Here is an 18,936-nt window from a genome sequence, read left to right as displayed (position 1 = left end):
TTTGAAAGCCTTGGAGAGGTTCTGTGGCTTGCTCTGGGGTGAGTAGAGGGACAGATCATTTGACTTCCTGGATCCCGAGTCCCAGATCTTCGTTCCTTTGTATAGAAGATCGTGGATTGGGTCAGCCTATGGCGGATCAGGAATCTGACACTTACCTGTCCGAGTACGATTCCTAGTCTGCTTCCCTTCCCCCAAGCTCAGAGTTGAGAGCTCGATAACCAGGATGTTGATCTAACCCACACGTCTCTCTGCAGATCAAGTGGCATGCGTCGTACCTTCGGAATGTGAGAAGTTCTGTGGCAGAGGAACCGGTTGTAGTGCCCTGGCTTACCCGGTGCTGGTCTTAGGAGTGATGCCTTCTGGTAAGCAGCCAGCCTCTCCACCAAGGGTCCCGCTGGAAAGGCAAGTAGGCGGATCCTACAGAAAAGGCTTCCTCACCAGCCAGCCAATCATTCTGCTTTTTTTGCTTACTCCGGTAGGAGCAAGGTGTTGACCGACCCCCCTCTCTCCTTCCCACACTGAAGTACATACACTTCCTCACGGAGGACAGCATGGACACTCTTGCTTGATTCAGTTATTTAGGTCACCTGCTTATTTATTCAGAAAACTGGTTAAGTCGTTGTTGTAAGCCCTCGGAACGCAAACACCAGCAAGAACAGAGTTATCCTCAAACTGCTCATTATACTGTGGGGTTAGTTAAAGGGCCAGGTGGTTGCCCGGCAATCAGCCACCGTTCTTTAATAGGTGGCAGTGAGCTTTCACATTTACCTCACCAGATTCCAATGAAATAACCAAATAAATATTTTTAAAGAGGAAACAAAAAGTCTGTGCGTCCCTGGAGATCAGCATCTCCGTAAACTCCGATACAGACCCAGGGAGACACTGGCCACGTTACAGACTAGGAAGGGAGCTGTCTAATTCTGATCCTGAGCCTTGGGAAGTACCCTATTTTAAAGCAGCCAGGGCTAGGACTGGAAGGTAGTGCTTAAAGGAGGGAAGGTTCTGGAATCCCAGTCTTGTGTCTTCTAGCCCTGAAGGGCCCACTAAAATCAGTTGGGATCCTGCCACAGGGAGTTTTCAGGTAGGGTGCTGGTTACCTTTGGAGTCTCCTGATAGCACAAAGAAACTTTCAGCCGGGCAGTGGTGGCACGTGAATTAAAACCCCAGCGCTCGGGAGGTAGAGGCAGGTGAAGGAATCTGCGAGTTCAAGGACAGCCTGGTCTAAAGAGTGAGTTCTAGAACAGCGAGGGCTACAAGGAGAATCTCTGTTGGATTTTTTTTAACAAAACAAAACAAAAAATTCAAACAGAGCAGCACCCCTACCAGGCAGCAAGTAGGGGTACCAAGTTGGATGAAGTTTCCTCTGGGCACTATGTGAACTCATCTACTTATCTTCTATGCTGCATGGCCTCTCCACCGACCCAATAAACCAAATTGAGCCAAATTAAAGTATAAAGGCAGGTTTACTGGGGGTAGCTCTCAGGTGGGTTTCCCTGATCTCACCTTGGGCTGGGGTATAAGGTAAGGAAGAAGTGGTGCTGTGCTGGTAGGGTATTGGTATAGCTTTATTAGGTGAGCTTAGGGCCCTGGAAGTGGGTCTTGGGCCCCGTGGTCACTTTGGAATCCAGAACCAGGTGTTGGCTTTATGTACTATTTTGTGTGATCTATCTTCCCCTGGCTTTGGGGAGGGTTACTTCTGACTGGAAGAGAAAGGCGGGGACCTCCTGGTTCACACCATCTTGGACTTCATCCCAAAACCCCTGGCTTAATGCCTACATCTTAATGGCCTCATGTCTGCCCACTTCCCAGATGAAGAGCCATACTTCTTGCCTATAGCAAGGACCTCTCCAAGTTGGGGCATACACAGTCATCTCACAGGGCTGTAGTAAGTAAGGGTAGTTAATCCGGCACAGACTAATGCTCCAAGAACTGTAGCTCCCATTATTCTGTAAGGACGCAGCGGGAAACTATTGTCCTGTCACCCACGAAGAACAAGTGTAACCCAGTGTCTAAGGTGGAATTCCACTCCAGGTTTGCACAGACTGCTTGTCCGAAAGCACACACTGTTTTTTAACAATGTCTCTTGGGAGGTGGAGGCCTTCTCTGGCCTGATCAGAGAGCTGACAGTCCAGGAAATGTTTTCCTTTTTTCCTTCCAGGCTTACAAGGCTTTATGCTGTCCACAGTGTGTGCCTCCCTCATGTCTTCCTTGACGTCCATTTTCAACAGCTCCAGCGCCCTGTTCACGCTGAACATCTACACCTGGATCCGGCCCACCGCCACAGAGAAGGAGCTCATGATAGCCGGCAGGTGAGGTATCCAGTCACGTCAGTCAGTCAGTCAGTGATGTCAGTGACTGCCTGGAAAGCAGGCTGTTGATACCTGACATAGAGTTATCATTTTTCCCCCCTCAGTCTATGTGGGTGGGAGGATATTTTTTTTTCTTTTTTCTTTTTTTCAGAGCTGGGGACCAAACCCAGGGCCTTGCGCTCGCTAGGCAAGTGCTCTACCGCTGAGCTAAATTCCCAACCCCGGGGGGGAGGATATTTTTTATGCAGCTTCTCGATGATAATGTAAGGGGCTGGTTTTCATGTGGTTAGAAAAAAGTACTGATTATAATGGGACTAAAAATGAGCAGTTTAATGTACCTCTTCTAAACAGTCCATCAAGGGATATTTATATAAGCTGAGCTACTATTTTACTTAATCCCAAGGAAAACTGTTAAAAGCAATTCTAACTTTTCTCTTTTTAATTGGGAAAAGAAAGTTTTTCATCAATATATTATGATCACACTTAACTCCTCCAACTCTTCCTAGATGCTCCTCATTTCCTTACCCACCTAACTCTGTGGCTCATCTTCCCTCCTTTAAATCAAGCAAGCAGGCAAGCAAGCAAAAACAAAACAAAACAAAAAACCCGACCCAAATCAACAAATTCCCCCCGCCCCCGCAAAAAAGCCACAAACCCAAAAGCACATAAAACACAGTGAGGTGAGAACTTGGTTAGCACCAGAGTCTGGAGGGGAATGTAGACTCGGGTTCCAAGTGTGCCACACCTCCTTCGAGCTGTGACCAATCTGTGAGCTGACCCATGCAGGATTGTCTACTTATGGGACTAGCATCTGTATGTGATAAGCATTTCTGAGAGCCCAGGAAAGAATGTCAGGAGATCTGAGACTGGTCAGCAGCAGCAGCAGCAGCAGCAGCAGCAAGGAATATTCTACTGTCAGTGGAATACTGAGAATTCAATCTACCAGAGGAAAGAGACACCTTGCTGTAATACAGTCTAGTTCTTCTTAAACATGCAAACATAGCAACACAAAGAATACGCGTAATTTAACGTTGTGGCTTAACTTCACATGCGCAAAGATTAAACATGTAAGACGCATGAAAAGCAAGGTGGTATGATTTCCCCCAAGGATGACTAAGCCTCTGAAGAGTGTGAATTAGATGAAATTCCAAACAAAGAATTCAAACGAGTGCTTGTAATTGTGTTCAAAGACCCAAAGAAGACAAAAACTCTTGAATGAATTTTAGGAGATCACAAATGGTTGAATGAAATAAGGATGTCGATTCTCCATGTGTTACATTATAGTTAAAATACTAAGTATATAGGTCAAAGAAAGTATATTCAAAGTTACAAGACAGAAACACCAAGTCATATACAAAGGCAGACCCATCAGAATAACAGCATACTTCTCAACAGAAAGTTTGAAACCAAGGAGGACTTGGAATAAAATATTTCAAGTTCTGCAGGACACAACTACCAACCCAGACTACTATACCCAGCAAGATTATCTTCTATGATTGAAGGAGAAAGAAAAACCACCCTATGATAAAAAAAAAATGGGTTACAGGGATTTATGACTACTAAAGGCCAGCTCTACATGTTGTTGTAAAAATATATAAAAATAAAAAAGTATTGGTTGTCTTTTACCTCGCTGGGTCCAGCACCATGGTGCCCCAAGATATCTGCTAGATATCTTGGCAGAAACACATCCCAGCCGCACACTTTCCTACACTCAAACCCTCACATAAAATAACACACAACACAATAATCTTTGACCCAATTGGTAAGATATAATTGCCCACTTAAACATACAAAGCCCGGTACCATCCATCCCTTAGGAACATTGATAACAACCTGTAAATACACAGAGCAGAATCATAACGTCATCTGCCATGGCTTCTCACCCTCTCCTCTCCTGTCTCTTCCTGTCTCTCCTCTCCTGTCTCTCCTTTTTCCTCTAGTCTCCTCCTCTTCCTTCAAACTTCTCTCCCACCCATCCTTCCTCCTCCTCCAATGACAGGCCTCCTTCTATCCTGTACCTGCCCCTCACCTGTATTTTACAAATTCAATGAGGGAAGTGGTTCCGGTGAAGTCACCTGAGTTCTGAGTAGTGACTAGGCAGCCGTCCTTGGGGCAGTGGAATTAGCATCAAAATACAGATAACTTCAGGGCAAACCACAACACTACAGACTGTATTTGAAGGAATCTTTTGGACAGAAGGGAAAGAAAAACACATCTACAAGGCTACACCGGAAGAGTGGGTAAGCAAACGAGGAGTAAGAAAACATGAAACACAGCAGACTCAGCAAAGTGACAGGAGTTAGGACTTAGTTCAAGGACTCCAGATACTAATGGTATTGATTCTGTATTGAAGAGACACAAACTGGCAGATTGGTGTGTGCATGTGTTATCTCAGCAAACACCACATCCAGCAGAGTGCTGGTCTACGTGAGGCAAGGAGGAGGTCTGTTTCAAACGACCCAGTAGGCAGTTGTAGTTTAAACCCGAGTGAGTCTTGGACACCGAACAGTTTATTTTAGGCATATTTAAGCACAACACAATCTTGGGGGAAAAGCTTCCTGGTGACAGCTCAATTCTGTGTCAAAACTCACTGTAAAGTACATGTGGTCTCTGTAGGTTTAGATATTTTAATACCTACTTTAATAAGAACAAAATATAGACTTCAAAGTTCATCTGAAAGGGCAAAGAGAGTTGTTTCCTTATGAGCAACAGAAGAATCCTGGTGAGCTCAACTTCATAAAACAAACCCCACCAGATACAAAGAAACAGATTAGTCCCAACTGAATAGTGTCCGTGATGGCAGTAGTCCAGTCTCTCCAACTTACTGTACCAAAAAAACAGACAGGGAAACATCTGATTTAAATGGCGTCGCAGATCCAATAGATTCTAGCAGACATCTATAGTGCATTTCTTTCAAATACGGAAGAACATATATTCTCAGCAGGTAACTAAACTTTCCCCCAAATAGATCATAATTGCAACAATTGTAGTCATAATAATTAACATAAGCGACTAAGGAAAAGCTATGACTTAGGATTGGCAGGAGAAAAATCTTCAAATCAACACTGAGTGTTGGTTTAATCCACAGGTTTTTCGTTATAATCTTACTTGCCGTCACCATTGTCTGGATCCCCATTATAGAAATGGCACCCAGCGAGACACTGTTTGAGTACATGCAGATTCTTAAGAGCTGTCTGACACCGAGCGTGACTGCCGTCTTTCTGCTGGCTGTGTTTTGCAAGAGGGTGAACGAGCAGGTGGGTATCCACGTGGCACGGAGTGCGGGGCTGTCTTCATACCGTAGATGCCTTCACGAGAGCTGCCTCAGCGAGGCCTCTTGGGTATCAGGGACGTTCGCACGAGGGCACCATGTGCTTTCCGAGAGATGACCTCTTTCTTTCCCAGTGGAGTTGGTCTAAACTCACTGTTGTGCTCCGAGGGTAAGGAATTGATCTTCTTTGTTTTCTGCCCTTTGTAAAAATAACCTACTTCTGTCCCAGCCAGAGGAAGCTGCCTCCCCACCCCTTACGCTTGTGGAAGTGATAGAACCCCGAGTGAACCCCTAAACTGTGTAGTTGCCCCTAAGAAACTTTGCATTGAGTTCCAGCGGTAGATTCCTCCACTTTCCTCAGTCACGATTCAGACCAAAAAGAAAGAGAAAGAAAGACACTCCCACAAGAAAAGCCCCCCAAAACCAAAAGGTCTCAATGGATGCTTTATTTTACCAACAATACTCTGCCTATAAACTGGCGGCATGACTGCTTCATGGCATGATTGAACCAAAATTTCCTTTATACAAAGTATTAAAGTATGATGGCATTTCTCAAATGAAATCATAGGCATACAGTTGTCCACAGCTGTGGTCCTTTAGTAAACGAAGCTAAACGCTCGCTATACATTAAAGAGAAACATCAACAGGGCAAATGTATGAATTAAGACGCCCCTGAACTCCCCCATTACGTAGAACATCACAAACCCGCCAACCTTTTAGTCCTTTTCTTGTACGCTATTCTGTATCCACCTTCTCCACATCTGACTGGATCCCTGGACTTTACTTCATTCTCGGTGTGACGCTCTCCACGAATACATCTCACTGGCCGCTGCTTTGGTGGTTGAACATCTTTCTGGGTGTCCATTGTTAGAGCCTCTGCAGTTCGAGGAAGCGTCCCTTCTCCAAAGAGAAGCTTTTTATTACAGATATGAGAGAGAGAGAGAGAGAGAGAGAGAGAGAGAGAGAGAGAGAGAGAGTAGTAGAGGCATCAGGAAGAGTCCAGAACAGAGAAAGAAGTGTCCAGTGCTGAGAGAAGGGGAGGGAGAGAGAGGGACAGAGAGAGAAGGGGGAGGGAGAGGGAGAGGGAGGGGAGGGGAGGGAGAGGGAGGGAGAGAGACACAGAGAGAGGGGGAGGAAGAGGGAAGGGGGTAAGGGAGAGGAAGGGGAAGAGGGAGAGAATAGAGTATAGTGAGAAAGTTAGGAACAGAGTGGGGGAGCAGCATGCAAGGCTAGCAGGGTTATTAAGGAGAACAAGTAGTTTCGGAGAGGGAAGACCACGAGCTGGAGAGGGTTTAGGGTAAGGCAGGAGGAGATGGGATGTGAAATACCCGAAATGGGTTCTGGGAACTGAATTTAGGTCCTCTGCAAAAGCAGCGAATGCTCTTAACAAAAGAAGCTTTCTCTCCCACCCCACCCCTGCCTCACATCCCTTCAAATACTCTGTTACTATTCGCCTGTGTTCAGGATCCTGTCTTACCCCAGCCGGAAAGAATCTCTAGATAGGACTCCTGAGTGAGTCACTCTCCAGTGCTTACCTTTATAGAGCGGACGGTTAGGGTAAGGAGGAGAGCATGCTAGCATGGGCTCTGAAATGTGTAACAGGGTCTTGTGATACAGAGGGAGTCCAGTGGCCATCATGGGTTTTGATGTGCTGATAGGCACCACGAGTCGTCATATGTCCCTTCTGCCAGTGACTCCACGGCTTTCTTCCGTAGAGTTCTTTTGGTAGAGGGGACTAGCTTCACAGTTTCCCGGAGAATGCTGTCTTTTATCTAACCACCAGAAATCCTCCTCTGGTGTAGACCGAGCACATTTCTGGATATTTGGACTGCCTTTCAGGGTTTAGAGAATTGGAATGTCCTTTGGACCTGATGTTTAAAGGTGTGATTAGCCTGAGTGTCTTACATTTCTTACTGTCTTTCATTTTATTTTTTGAATCACGTCTTAAACGTTGTTACCCTGGACAGAATTGTGCAGCCTGGCCTTGCACACCTTCTCATGCACACACCCATTTGTGATCTGGCCCCGCACACTTCCTTCTCCACGGACAGCCCGCCGTTCCAGGCTGCTCCAAACCGATAACTGCTGAGCTGTCTCCTTCCCCCTTGGCCCTTCCTTCATGGACTGCTTGCTTGGCCGGGAATATATTTTGGCTGCTCTGCCTGGCGGAGACTTCTCTCCGAGGCCTTTCTCAGCTGTTCAGTCCCTCAGACCACCTGCCAGAGACGCCAGTCCACCCTGCTCACCGAGACTTAATTTGGCAGCGTAAACGTCAGAGGAGTAACCTGGGTCCCAGAGTTCCTTCACTTCGCTCTCCTTGGAAAGGGATGGGCTGGAAGGGGAGGTTGTCAGAGAAGTCTGCCTCTCTCAGATGACAACAATCTTGGGGTATTGGGACACCCCCAAAGCTCTCCTGCTGTCCCTGGTTCCAGGTTACAGGAATGCTGCAGGTACTTTGGTCATCGTCCCTATTAACCTAAAGCTCTTTGCCAGGCTCTCTCTCTCCCGCCCAGTTTTGTATAGCGTAGACATTAGCTTCCTTCCTATCTCCTTCAGGAAGTGATTACTTTGGGTCCTTTGACAGAATGTTGAGCCTTTCCCTCCCCTTTCTGTAGGGATCCTGTCTTACATCCACCCCAGCCTGAAAGAGTGTCTGGGTAAGACTCCTGAGCCACTCTCCAGTCCTTACCTTTATAGAGCTGACAGACAATGTAACTGAGGGAAGCAGGGGACACAAAGTGAGCAGATACATCTTTGTGACAGTAACACAGAGGATGGGAAGGGATGCGAGGCAGGGTGGAGTGGGGTGGGGTGGGGTGGGAGAGATAGTTTCCCTTGTTAAGAGCATCTGCTACTTTTGCAGAGGACCCACGTTCAGTCCCCAGCATGCACATCAGGTATGTCACAACTGTCTCCATGAGGCCTCTGGACATGGATGTGCAGCAAACCTGTAACACAGGCATTGTCCTGGTTAGTTTCACGTCAACTTAACAGGAGCTAGAGTCGTCAGAGAGGAGGGAGCCTTGGTGGAGAAAATGCCCCCATAAGATCAGGTTGTCGGCAAGCCTGTAGGGCATTTTCTTGGTTCATGATTGATGGGGGAGGGCCCAGCCCATTGTGGGTGGTGCCATCCCTGGGCTGGTGGTCCTGGGTTCTGTATGAAAGCAGGTTAAGCAAGCCAGGGGAAGCAAGCCAGTGAGCAGCATCCCTCCATGTCACCTACGTCAGCTCCTGCCTCCAGGTTCCCGCCCTGCTTGAGTTCCTGTCCTGACTTCCTTTGATGATGGGCTATGACATGGAACTATAAGCCAACCAAACCCTTTCCTCCCCAACTGCTTCTAGTCATGGCGTTTCACCATAACGATGGTAACCCCAACTAGGAAAGGCACGCACACACAATTAAAAGTGACGAAAACTGGGGTTGGGGATTTAGCTCAGTGGTAGAGCGCTTGCCTAGCAAGCGCAAGGCCCTGGGTTCGGGAAGGATCCTGGAGGTTGCAGGGTGGGCCGTGAGGTGGACAAACAGGGACACGGCTCAGCGGGAGAAGACCTGGAGTCAAAGCCAGAAGCACCAAAACATGGAGACAATTCTAAGCAGGAAGAAGGGCGAGGGCAAGAACGCATGCTAAAAGCAAAGCAGGCCGAGATGGCTGGAGCTGAGTGACCCAGCAGGGAGTAGTGGAGCTAGGTGAGGTCAGCCATGGTGTAGGGGTGAAGCACAGTATAGGGCTGAGGCATGGTGTGGGGGTGAGGCATGGTGTGGGGGTGAGGCATGGCATAGGGGTGAGTTAGGGTGTAGGGGTGAGACATGGTATAGGGGTGAAGCACACTATAGGGGTGAGGCGTAGTGTAGGGGTGAGGCATGGTGTAGGGGTGAGGCATGGTGTAGGGGTGAGGCATGGTGTAGGGGTGAGGCATGGTGTAGGGGTGAGGCATGGTGTAGGGGTGAGGCGTGGTGTAGGGGTGAGGCGTGGTGTAGGGGTGAGGCGTGGTGTAGGGGTGAGGCATGGTGTAGGCGTGAGGCATGGTGTAGGGGTGAGGCATGGTGTAGGGGTGAGGCATGGTGTAGGGGTGAGGCATGGTGTAGGGGTGAGGCATAGCGTAGGGGTGAGGCATGGCGTAGGGGTGAGGCATGGTGTGGGGTGAGGCATAGTGTAGGGGTGAGGCATGGTGTGGGGTGAGGCATAGTGTAGGGGTGAGGCATGGTGTAGGGGTGAGGCATGGTGTGGGGTGAGGCATGGTGTAGGAGTGAGGCATGGTGTGGGGTGAGGCATGGCATAGGGGTGAGGCATGGCTTAGGGGTGAGGCATAGTGTAGGGGTGAGGCATGGCGTAGGGGTGAGGCATGGTGTGGGGTGAGGCATAGTGTAGGGGTGAGGCATGGTGTGGGGTGAGGCATGGTGTAGGGGTGAGGCATGGTGTAGGGGTGAGGCATGGCGTAGGGGTGAGGCATGGCATAGGGGTGAGGCATGCCGTAGGGCTGAGGCATGGTGTAGGGCTGAGGCATGGTGTGGGGTGAGGCATAGTGTAGGGGTGAGGCATGGTGTGGGGTGAGGCATGGCGTAGCGGTAAGGCATGGTGTGGGGTGAGGCATGGCGTAGGGCTGAGGCATGGCGTAGGGCTGAGGCATGGTGTAGGGCTGAGGCATGGTGTGGGGTGAGGCATGGTGTGGGGTGAGGCATAGTGTAGGGGTGAGGCATGGTGTGGGGTGAGGCATGGCATAGGGCTGAGGCATGGCGTAGGGCTGAGGCAAGGCGTAGGGGTGAGGCATGGCGTAGGGGTGAGGCATGGTGTAGGGGTGAGGCATAGTGTAGGGGTGAGGCATGTCGTAGGGGTGAGGCATGGCGTAGGGGTGAGGCTTGATCCCAGTGACAGGTGCTGAGACGTCATTGGAGGGTCCAGGAAGAGGCTCGGCATTCTCTAGTAGAATTCTCTAGTAGAAGAAGGTGGGGCCCCGGAATGAGAACAGATGGAGGAGGTGAGGGTCATAGGAAGGGACTGGGCTCAGGACACATTTTGGAAACAGAGGCCAACATAATTCGGTGAGGGATCATGGGGGAATGGCATAGAAAAGGAATGAGTTGAAGCTGGAGCTGGCTCCTGGGTTTGACTCGAGCGTCTCAGAGCTGGGGTCCCCCGTAGGGAAACGGAAGATAAAAGAAGACAAAGTTTGTTTCAGACACAGTTTGAGATGCTTCAGTTAAAAGTGTTTCCAACTCTTCCTAAGTCCCCTGCTTGATGTAGGGAAACAGTGCCACGGCCTGGCATCCCCTCCCTTGCACAGACTCTCCTCTGCATGGTATCAATGCCCCATTACAACACTCTTAACTTTAGAACCCTGCTCATCGGCAAAGGGAGGAAGGAGACACTTAGCCTTGCTGGCTAACTCTTGTCCCGCTTCTTTGGCAGGGTGCCTTCTGGGGGCTGATTCTGGGAAGCACGATTGGTGTCTTTCGACTGCTGGCTGAGTTTTTCTATGGCCCCCCGACCTGCGGGGAAGACCGCCAGTGTCCCATATTCATCTGCGGCCTCCATTACCTCTATTTTGGCTTTTGCCTTCTCTTGGTCTCCATTCTGATCATACTGGCCATCTCCTTAGCCACGGAACCGATTGCAGATGACCATGTAAGTGCCACCGTCCATCAGGAGGCTGGAGGACGAGTCCCAGGGGCAAATTACAAATGAGGGGGGAATGGCTGGATTCCTAGAAATAGGGGGACCAAGGGGGGACAGGGGGAATAGGTCAGAAATGGGCAAAGGATTCTGGTTCCAATTGAGTGTTGGCCCAACTATTCCCAATAATAATAATAATAATAATAATAATAATAATAATAATAATAATAAACCCAAAAAGCTGTTCAATGATCCGTCAACTACAAACTCATTTAAGCCTGAGAGTTAGACTTACAAAGGCTTATTGAAGTCCCTGAAGCCTTGAGTTCACTAATCTCAGTATAGCCCAATGCCATCAGGGCCATCCACGTAGAAGGCCAGGGGACAGGATTACAGGTCCCAGAGATACCTCTCAACCTCCTCTTCGCAAGTCATTTCCTACTCTCCACAGGATGCAAGCATCAGTCATCCATTAAACGTACTTACTAGAAAGCTTGGGCTTGGAGAATTTAAATAAGTTGTCCAGGGTAATGAACTATTAAATGCTCTTGTTACTTGTTAACCTACGTGGTTTGACACTGTAGCACAACAAGGAATTGGTGTTGGCAGGAGTGAGGGCCTCGGACAGCCTCCTGTCAATCAAGAGGGAGCAACACAGACCGGGACGGAACTGCAGGACCAAGAACCTTACTTGCAGCTTTTACCTAGTCTGGACAAAAGGGTGAACTCTGTTGTCAAAAGTTAATTAGAGACGACAGAGGCAGAGGGATTACGAGTTTAGGTCAGCTGGGTAAGCAGTAAATTTCGAGGCAGCCTAGGTTACTTAGGGAAAACCTGTCACAAAGAGGAGAAGCAGAACCAATTTGGATATATGTCTGCAGGCCGAGGTCCCATGGTGTGACCCTCTTACCCTGCTCTCTCCACACCCAGCTCCACGGTCTTTGTTGGAGTTTACGGAACAGCCAACAGAGGAGAGTGGCTTTAGACAAAGATATGAGGTGGAAGACCTTCCCCAGCTTCACATCCCAGCCAGGTAAGGAGAAACATCCGCAGCCTCGGGAAGCCGTCCTGTGTGGACCCTGAAGCTGGGGCAGCTGCCCCAAACACCTTCTACCCGCCATTCTACCCACCCCTCCTCACCCCCTTTCCCCGCCCACCACAGACACATCCAGATAGAAGCGCTCGCCTTCTCCCCACTAAAATGCTTCTGGGGTTGTTCCCACACGTGGAGTCTATGAAGTCACGTGGACCCCAGAGGGAAGGGAAGAGAAGAAAGATTAGGCCAAAGGATGGGAGACCCAGGCAGAGAGCCAGGGAGCCTCAAAATGTGCTCTTTCTGCCAGATGCTCACCATATAGCTTTACCCGTAAGGGACCTTTGAGCTCTGGCTGAATCACTAGATGACTTTTCCAAATATTTCCAATGCTTCTCCCCGCAGCCTGTGTGCAATCGAGTTATGCTGTGGGTATTTAAGAGCGGAAGCCACAGGATATAGGGGGGTGGGGGGTGAGATGAGGACTCTCAACCACAAAATGAGATAACTATGTCACTGACTGGTCCTCCCTGGCTACCGGTCTCTGTCCACTGTCCCCGAGGCCTCTCCAGCCTCAGCTTGCAGGGACAGGAGACATGGGCTCGGGAGACATCAGAGATCACAGCACAACTGTCGGGATCCAGCTCTGACTGAAATGGAGTTGTCACCCAGCAGGGCCCTATTCCCAGGAGTGGTCAGGAGAGGTCACATTCTAGGCAGTGGCTGGGACGAGAGCAATGGGATAGAACTTAGCATGGTGCTGATCCCAGCCAGCACAGGTTCTAAGGGGTCAGCCAGCACCATCAGCGCAGACAGACTCTGGGGTGATATGCAGCTCCAGTTAGGAGTCCCCGAGAAAGGAATGGCAGCCTTCCGAAGTTACTAGGCTCTCCATCTGGATAGCCGTAGGATGGTCCTCCAGCGCCCTGGTGTCTGCAGTTGTCCCTGCTAGCCAAGCAGAGGACTAGGGCTTCCTGGAGAGAACATGACCTAGAAGTTACTAAAGAGAACAACGCCTGTTTCTAGGCCCCATGGTGTCCCCTCTGTCCTCCAAAGCATAATGATTTCAGGGGCAAGTTCTGTGTGTCGACTTGAGACAAGCTGGAGTCATCATGGAGAAAGGAGCCTCCCTTGAGAAAATGCCTCCATGAGATCCAGCTATAAGGCATTTTTTCAATTAGTGATCAAGGTGGGAGAGCCCCTTGTGGGTGGTGCCGTCCCTGGGCTGGTGGTCTTGGGTTCTACAAGAAAGCAAGCTGAGCAAGCCAGGGGGAGCAAACCAGTAAGTAGCATCCCTCCATGGCCTCTCCATCAGCTCCTGCCTCCTGCCCTGTGTGAGTTCTAGTCCTGACTTCCCTTGGTGATGAACAGCAATGTGGAAATGTAAGCTGAATAAACTCTTTCCTCCCCAACTTGCTTCTCGGTCATGATGTTTGTGCAGGAATAGAAATCCTGACTAAGACAGCAGGTGTAGACCACTTACTTGTCCCAGACCTGCAAGGGTGGAGGGTATTATAATGGCATATTGACATATGTAACACAGGGAGTTCCTATAACACTTGGGTGGCCTAATCGAGAGGTTCTGGGTATGACTCGGAGCTTCCAGCACCCTCAATACTTCCCAAGCCACCTTCTGACCCGGTGTCTTAGTCGTTTCTCTTAAGACTTTCCTTGCACAGGCTGGCCATGGGCTTTCATATACGAAGTCTGGGGAATTTCATGCTGCTGAAGCGGGCCTCCCTGCCTTCCGAATTCAAGCCTGCTTGATCCCCTGACCATCCATTCCCTCTCTTCCAGGTATGTTTGGAGAGGCCCACACCTGCATCTGGAAGTTCTGGGACTTGTTCTGTGGTCTCGATTCAGAGCTAAAGTGTAAGACAGGTCCCGAGAACACCAGCGAGGAGGAGTTAGAGGAAACCTGGAAGCAGATGGTATCCAGCAACACGTCATCGGCCTTAGAGATTCTGGCCAGGAGAATGGCGGCCAGAAAGAGTGAGGAACACAGAGACAGGATGAAGGACTGGAGCGACGAGCCGGAGAGCCCCTTCTGGAAGAGAGTCGTGCAGGCTAACGTGATCCTTTTGTTCCTGCTTCTCATTATCGCGCACGTCTATTTTGCCTGATGACTCAGGACGCACCCTTCCCAGACTGCCTGCCTCATCATGAAGGGATGAAGTGTTTCCTTTATAGAGACCCAACAATACGGGGCCAACACTGAACACTGGCTCGCAGGCTATGCGGCAAGCACTAACAACTGGCGCGCATGCGTGGACAAGAGACAAAGCCGTCCTTGTGTTTACAAATTACGCCAGTGGAGGACTGCAGCTCCTCTCCGAGGCGAATCCTCGTCTCTAAATTTCTTAGGTGATACAGGCTTTCCTTTTTAACTTTAATACTGGCTTAAAAAAACTATGATATTTTGGAATATATTTAAAAAAAATCTCCCCACTCAATATTGCTTTTCTGTCTCTGCATCTGGCCCAGCTGAAGGATGCCAGTGGCTAAAGTCCAGCTCCACTCTTGCCTGTAGGCTCTCGCCCACAGGTGTTGAACCAATGTCGACGCCCACTCAGGCTACCAAGGAGCGACAGCTACCTCCTGGGTGCAAACTTCAGCTGGTCAGGGATGCTCTAAAGGAATTGGTTCTTAAACCACGCACCACCAACTGGCTTCTGTTGCTCTGGTTCCCTAGAGGGTAGAGGGAGGGTCCACTCCTTTGCTATAGCTCTTCTTAGCCACACCCCGTTTCTTACAATAAGGGGAGGAGGGCGCTCTGAGTGAGATTCTTTTTAGCCTATACGGCCAGGCACTCCTGGGCTATGTCTCTATGGGAATTCCCTAAACTTCTCTTTCTTCATCTCGGATCATAATAAATGATGTGTCGTTAGCAAAACTTTCAGGTGTCTTGACGTGACCTGGGGAAGGCCCACTCAGAGCTGGGAAGACCACACTCTCAAGATATACTTAACCGACATACCCAGTCCCTCACTCCTTCCTTAATTCTTCAGTAGACAGTTCTGAGTGCCAGTCGTGCCCACCCCCTCCCCAATATGGTGTGTCCTGTTAGAAATGGGTCTGGGGGTCCACACAATCCGACATATTTCCACAAGGCAGAAATTTCACTTCTGTAGGATGCACGGATGTACTTCGGGAAGCAAGCAAGCAAGCCCACCAAGCAGGGGTCCTGTGCCTCACTCTGATTGGTCAGAACCTGGCCTCGCATTCTTTATGTGATTGACTAATTCAAGCAGCAGAATTGACCAACGAAGTGCCACTTTTGAGAAGAGGGCAGGACTCCCCCTTGAGCACATGCTTTGACGTTAACAAAAAAAAAAAACAAAGAAACAAACAAACAAAAAAAACCAAAAAAACAAAAAAAAAAAGCAGACTCGGGGAGGGACTTTTGCTGGCTGGTGTCTTTACAAACTTCTGTAAAACAGGATCTTCCTTTGTCCACATTTAACCCTTTGATAGAAAAGAGTACATGTTTTGGGGGGGGAGCTGGGGACCAAACCCAGGACCTTGTGCTTACTAGGCAAGCGCTCTACCACTGAGCTAAATCCCAACCCCCGTTAGCAACTTCTTAAGAGGTTCTTGAGCGCACCCACTCACCTTCCAAATCCTGATAGACTCTATGTCTTCCCTGCCCACCCATCTCTGTGGCCTCATTTTAGTTTGTAAGCCTAACAGGTCCAGTTTGTATCGCTTACATAGTCTTGGATGTACGAGATCAATTTACCAGGAGATGCACTCTTAAAAAAAAATTGAATCTCCTTTTCCCAGCTGCTCTCAGTCACCAACAGGGCCTCAGCTTGGGCTGGGACTTTGTAGTAATTCCTTCCCTTTGTGAAAGGGTTTTTTGCCTGGCAGGTTGTGCAGGTTTTGTGCACGCAGTCATAATCTGTGTGAGTTCGCATGTTCAACTGTCCTAGAAACACTTTTTCATTCATTTGTTTTTTTTTGTTTGTTTGTTTGTTATTGTTGTTTGTAGTCATCTGTTGCCTCTGATCCTTAGAATTTTCTCACACATTTCTTCCACAATAATCCCTGTGCCTTGGCAGGAGAGGGTATGATCTAGGTGTCCCACTGAGGGCTAAGCCTCCTGCAGTCCCTTATTCTCTGCACCTTGATCAGTTGTGAGTCCGTGTTAATCCCCATCTGCTGCAGAAAGAAGCTTTTCTGATGAGGGTCGAGAGATGCAATCTATGGGTGTTTGTAGGCATACATTGTCTGCAGCCTATTTTAATAAATGTTCGGGGCTGGGGATTTAGCTCAGTGGTAGAGCGCTTACCTAGGAAGCGCAAGGCCCTGGGTTCAGTCCCCAGCTCCGAAAAAAAGAACCAAAAAAAAAAAAAAATAAATGTTCAACCCCTCCTCTAGCCCATCACCCACCAGAGGTAGTGAAAGAGAAAAGTTATCAGGATGTGGGGGAAGTGGACCTGTTCACCAATAGTTCTTTGGGGGCGAGCTCAATCTTCTCTGTTAGCAGTTCAGTCCCGCAGCAAACACCGAATACGAATCAGCAGCCACAGTCCAGTGCTTTCCGCACGAGGACACCACACACGAACCAGCAGCTGTAGTAGTTCAATCCTGAAGAAACAGGAAGGCTCGCCAACCAGGCAGAGGCAGCACAGGTGGCAAGAAGAACCCCATGAATATTTCTTTGGCAAATTTCTCTCAACGGCGTCGTGACCACAAGCGGAGCTGAGCAACACGGCGTAAGGCAAACCAATACATTCTGTTGTTAGCAAAGAATAGCAAGGCGCAGCCAACCAAACCAATGTCTGGTTTGTCTTGGCAAAACAACCCAACGAGTTTTAAATCTTGGTTTTGCTATGACTCAGTTTCTCCATGCGATTGAACTTGAATGTGTTTCTGTTCCTTTAAGCCACTTCTCACGATTGTTATCTGTTTACTGTTCTAAAGGTCATGGTACCTGGGGGAATGGAGCCTAAAGACGAGGTGGAGTAAAGTATCAGGACGTAGCCAACGTTGTTCAGGGCATGAGACAATTTATACTCTGGAGGTTAAGAGGAGCCACATGAATAAAGCTCTCGTGAGTTCGAGCTGCTCATAATCACAAGGAGAAGACACACATGACCAGAAAAAACCATGTTTTCCCATAGAGGTGCATAAAGTAACAACAGCCAGTTGCAATGAATAATCTGAAGTAAAATCACTTTTTTTTTTTTTTTTTAGCATTTCTTTTTTTCTTTTTCTCTTTTCTTTTTTTTGGAACTGGGGATCGAACCCAGGGCCTTGCGCTTGCTGGGCAAGCGCTCTACCACTGAGCTAAATCCCCAACCCCAGCATTTCTTTTTTTTAAACTATATTTATTCACTTTAGTATCCAATATTGGCTCTTCCTCTCCTACCATTACCCCCTTTCATAAGTCCTCCCCCCATTCTCCTTAGAAGGACAAGCCTCCTGGTGTCAACCTCCCCACCCCCTCAGCCCACACATCAAGTTGCTGCGGGACTAGGCACATCCTTACTGACTGAGGCCAGACAAGGCTGTACGTTTTGGGGTGCAGGATCCACAGGCAGGTAGGCAACAGAGTCAGGAACAGCCCCTGCTCCGGTTGTTTGGGGGACCTGCATGAAGACCAAGCTGCTTCTCTGCTACTCCAGTGCAGGGGGCCTAGGTCCAGCCTGTGTTCACTCTTTGGTTGGTGAGTCAGTCTCTGGGAGCTCCCGATGGTTCAGGAAGGTTGCCTCTGTTGGTCTTCCTGTGAAGTCTCTGTACTCTTCAGGTTTCTCAATCTATGAATAAGACTCCCGGAGGTCTCCATCTGATGTTTGGGTGTGAGTCTCTGCATCTCTTTCCATTGGCTGCTAAGTGGAGCCTCTCGGAGGACAGTTATGCTAGGCTCAGGTCTTCAGGCATAATGGAGTATCATTAATAGTGTCAGGGATTGGGGGCAGTCATTGGTTGGCCATTCCCTGTCTCTGCACATCTTGTAGGCAGCACACATTTTGGACTGAAGGTTTTGTGGGTGGGTTGCTGTCCTTCTTCCTGCTCCGGGAGACCTCCCTGGCTACAGGAGGTGGCCACTTCAGGATCCATCTCCCCCACTGCTAAGAGTCTCAACTAGAGTCACTCACTTAGACCCTCAGGGACCTCACCCCATCCCACTTCTCTGACATGTCCTAGAGATTGTCCCCGCCCCCAGCCAATCTCCCCACATATGATCCCCACCCTTCCCCGCTCCCCTCTCCATCCCTTCTTTCCACCCTGTTTCCTCCTCCAGTATCTATTTATTTCCCCTTCTGAGACAGCTTTGACCATCCTCCCTTGTGGTCTCCTTGTTATTTGGCTTCTATGGGACTGTTGATTAAAGCATGGTTATCCCATAGTTTATGGCGAATATACACTTAGGAGTAAGTACATACCATGCATATCCTTTTGGGTTTGGGCTGCCTCACTCGGGATGATATCTTCTTGTCCCATCCATTTGCCTGTGAAATTCATGATGTCCTTGTTTTTAATGGCTGAGTAGTATTCCACTGTGTAGATGTACCACATTTTCTGTATCCATTCCTCAGTTGAGAATCTAGGTTGTTTCCAGTTTCTGGCTATTATAAAAAATTTTTTAAAGGTTTATTTATTTATTATATACATTGTAGCAATCTTCAGACATACCAGAAGAGGGCATCAGATCTTATTACAGATGGCTGTAAGCCACCATGTGGTTGCTGGGATTTGAACTCA

At 48.8% G+C, this 18,936-nt stretch overlaps 1 protein-coding gene across 4 annotated transcripts in view; it reads left to right on the top strand.

Moving 5' to 3' along the window:
* Slc5a1l1 (solute carrier family 5 member 1 like 1) overlaps positions 1-15,118 on the top strand; it is a 49,475-nt gene extending 34,357 nt beyond the window's left edge. For 2 of the 4 annotated variants that reach the window (XM_006256320.5, XM_017601697.3), the window contains 6 exons: positions 255-362; positions 2,159-2,309; positions 5,398-5,566; positions 10,989-11,204; positions 12,123-12,225; positions 14,023-15,118. In XM_006256320.5, the coding sequence (XP_006256382.1) occupies positions 255-362; positions 2,159-2,309; positions 5,398-5,566; positions 10,989-11,204; positions 12,123-12,225; positions 14,023-14,348 (1,073 nt within the window). In that variant the 3' untranslated portion in view covers positions 14,349-15,118. Of the gene's footprint in view, positions 1-254; positions 363-2,158; positions 2,310-5,397; positions 5,567-10,988; positions 11,205-12,073; positions 12,474-14,022 lie in introns of those variants that run through there. The other 2 variants (XM_017601699.3, NM_001127556.1) reach the window with 2 other exon arrangements.
* Positions 15,119-18,936: the final 3,818 nt, after the last annotated feature.

Source organism: Rattus norvegicus, chromosome 20, assembly GCF_036323735.1.
Source record: "Rattus norvegicus strain BN/NHsdMcwi chromosome 20, GRCr8, whole genome shotgun sequence".
Classification (NCBI taxonomy): Eukaryota; Metazoa; Chordata; class Mammalia; order Rodentia; family Muridae; genus Rattus; species Rattus norvegicus.
The sequence above is the reverse complement of the archived record's forward strand: the minus strand, read 5'-3'. Positions and strand labels throughout refer to the sequence as shown.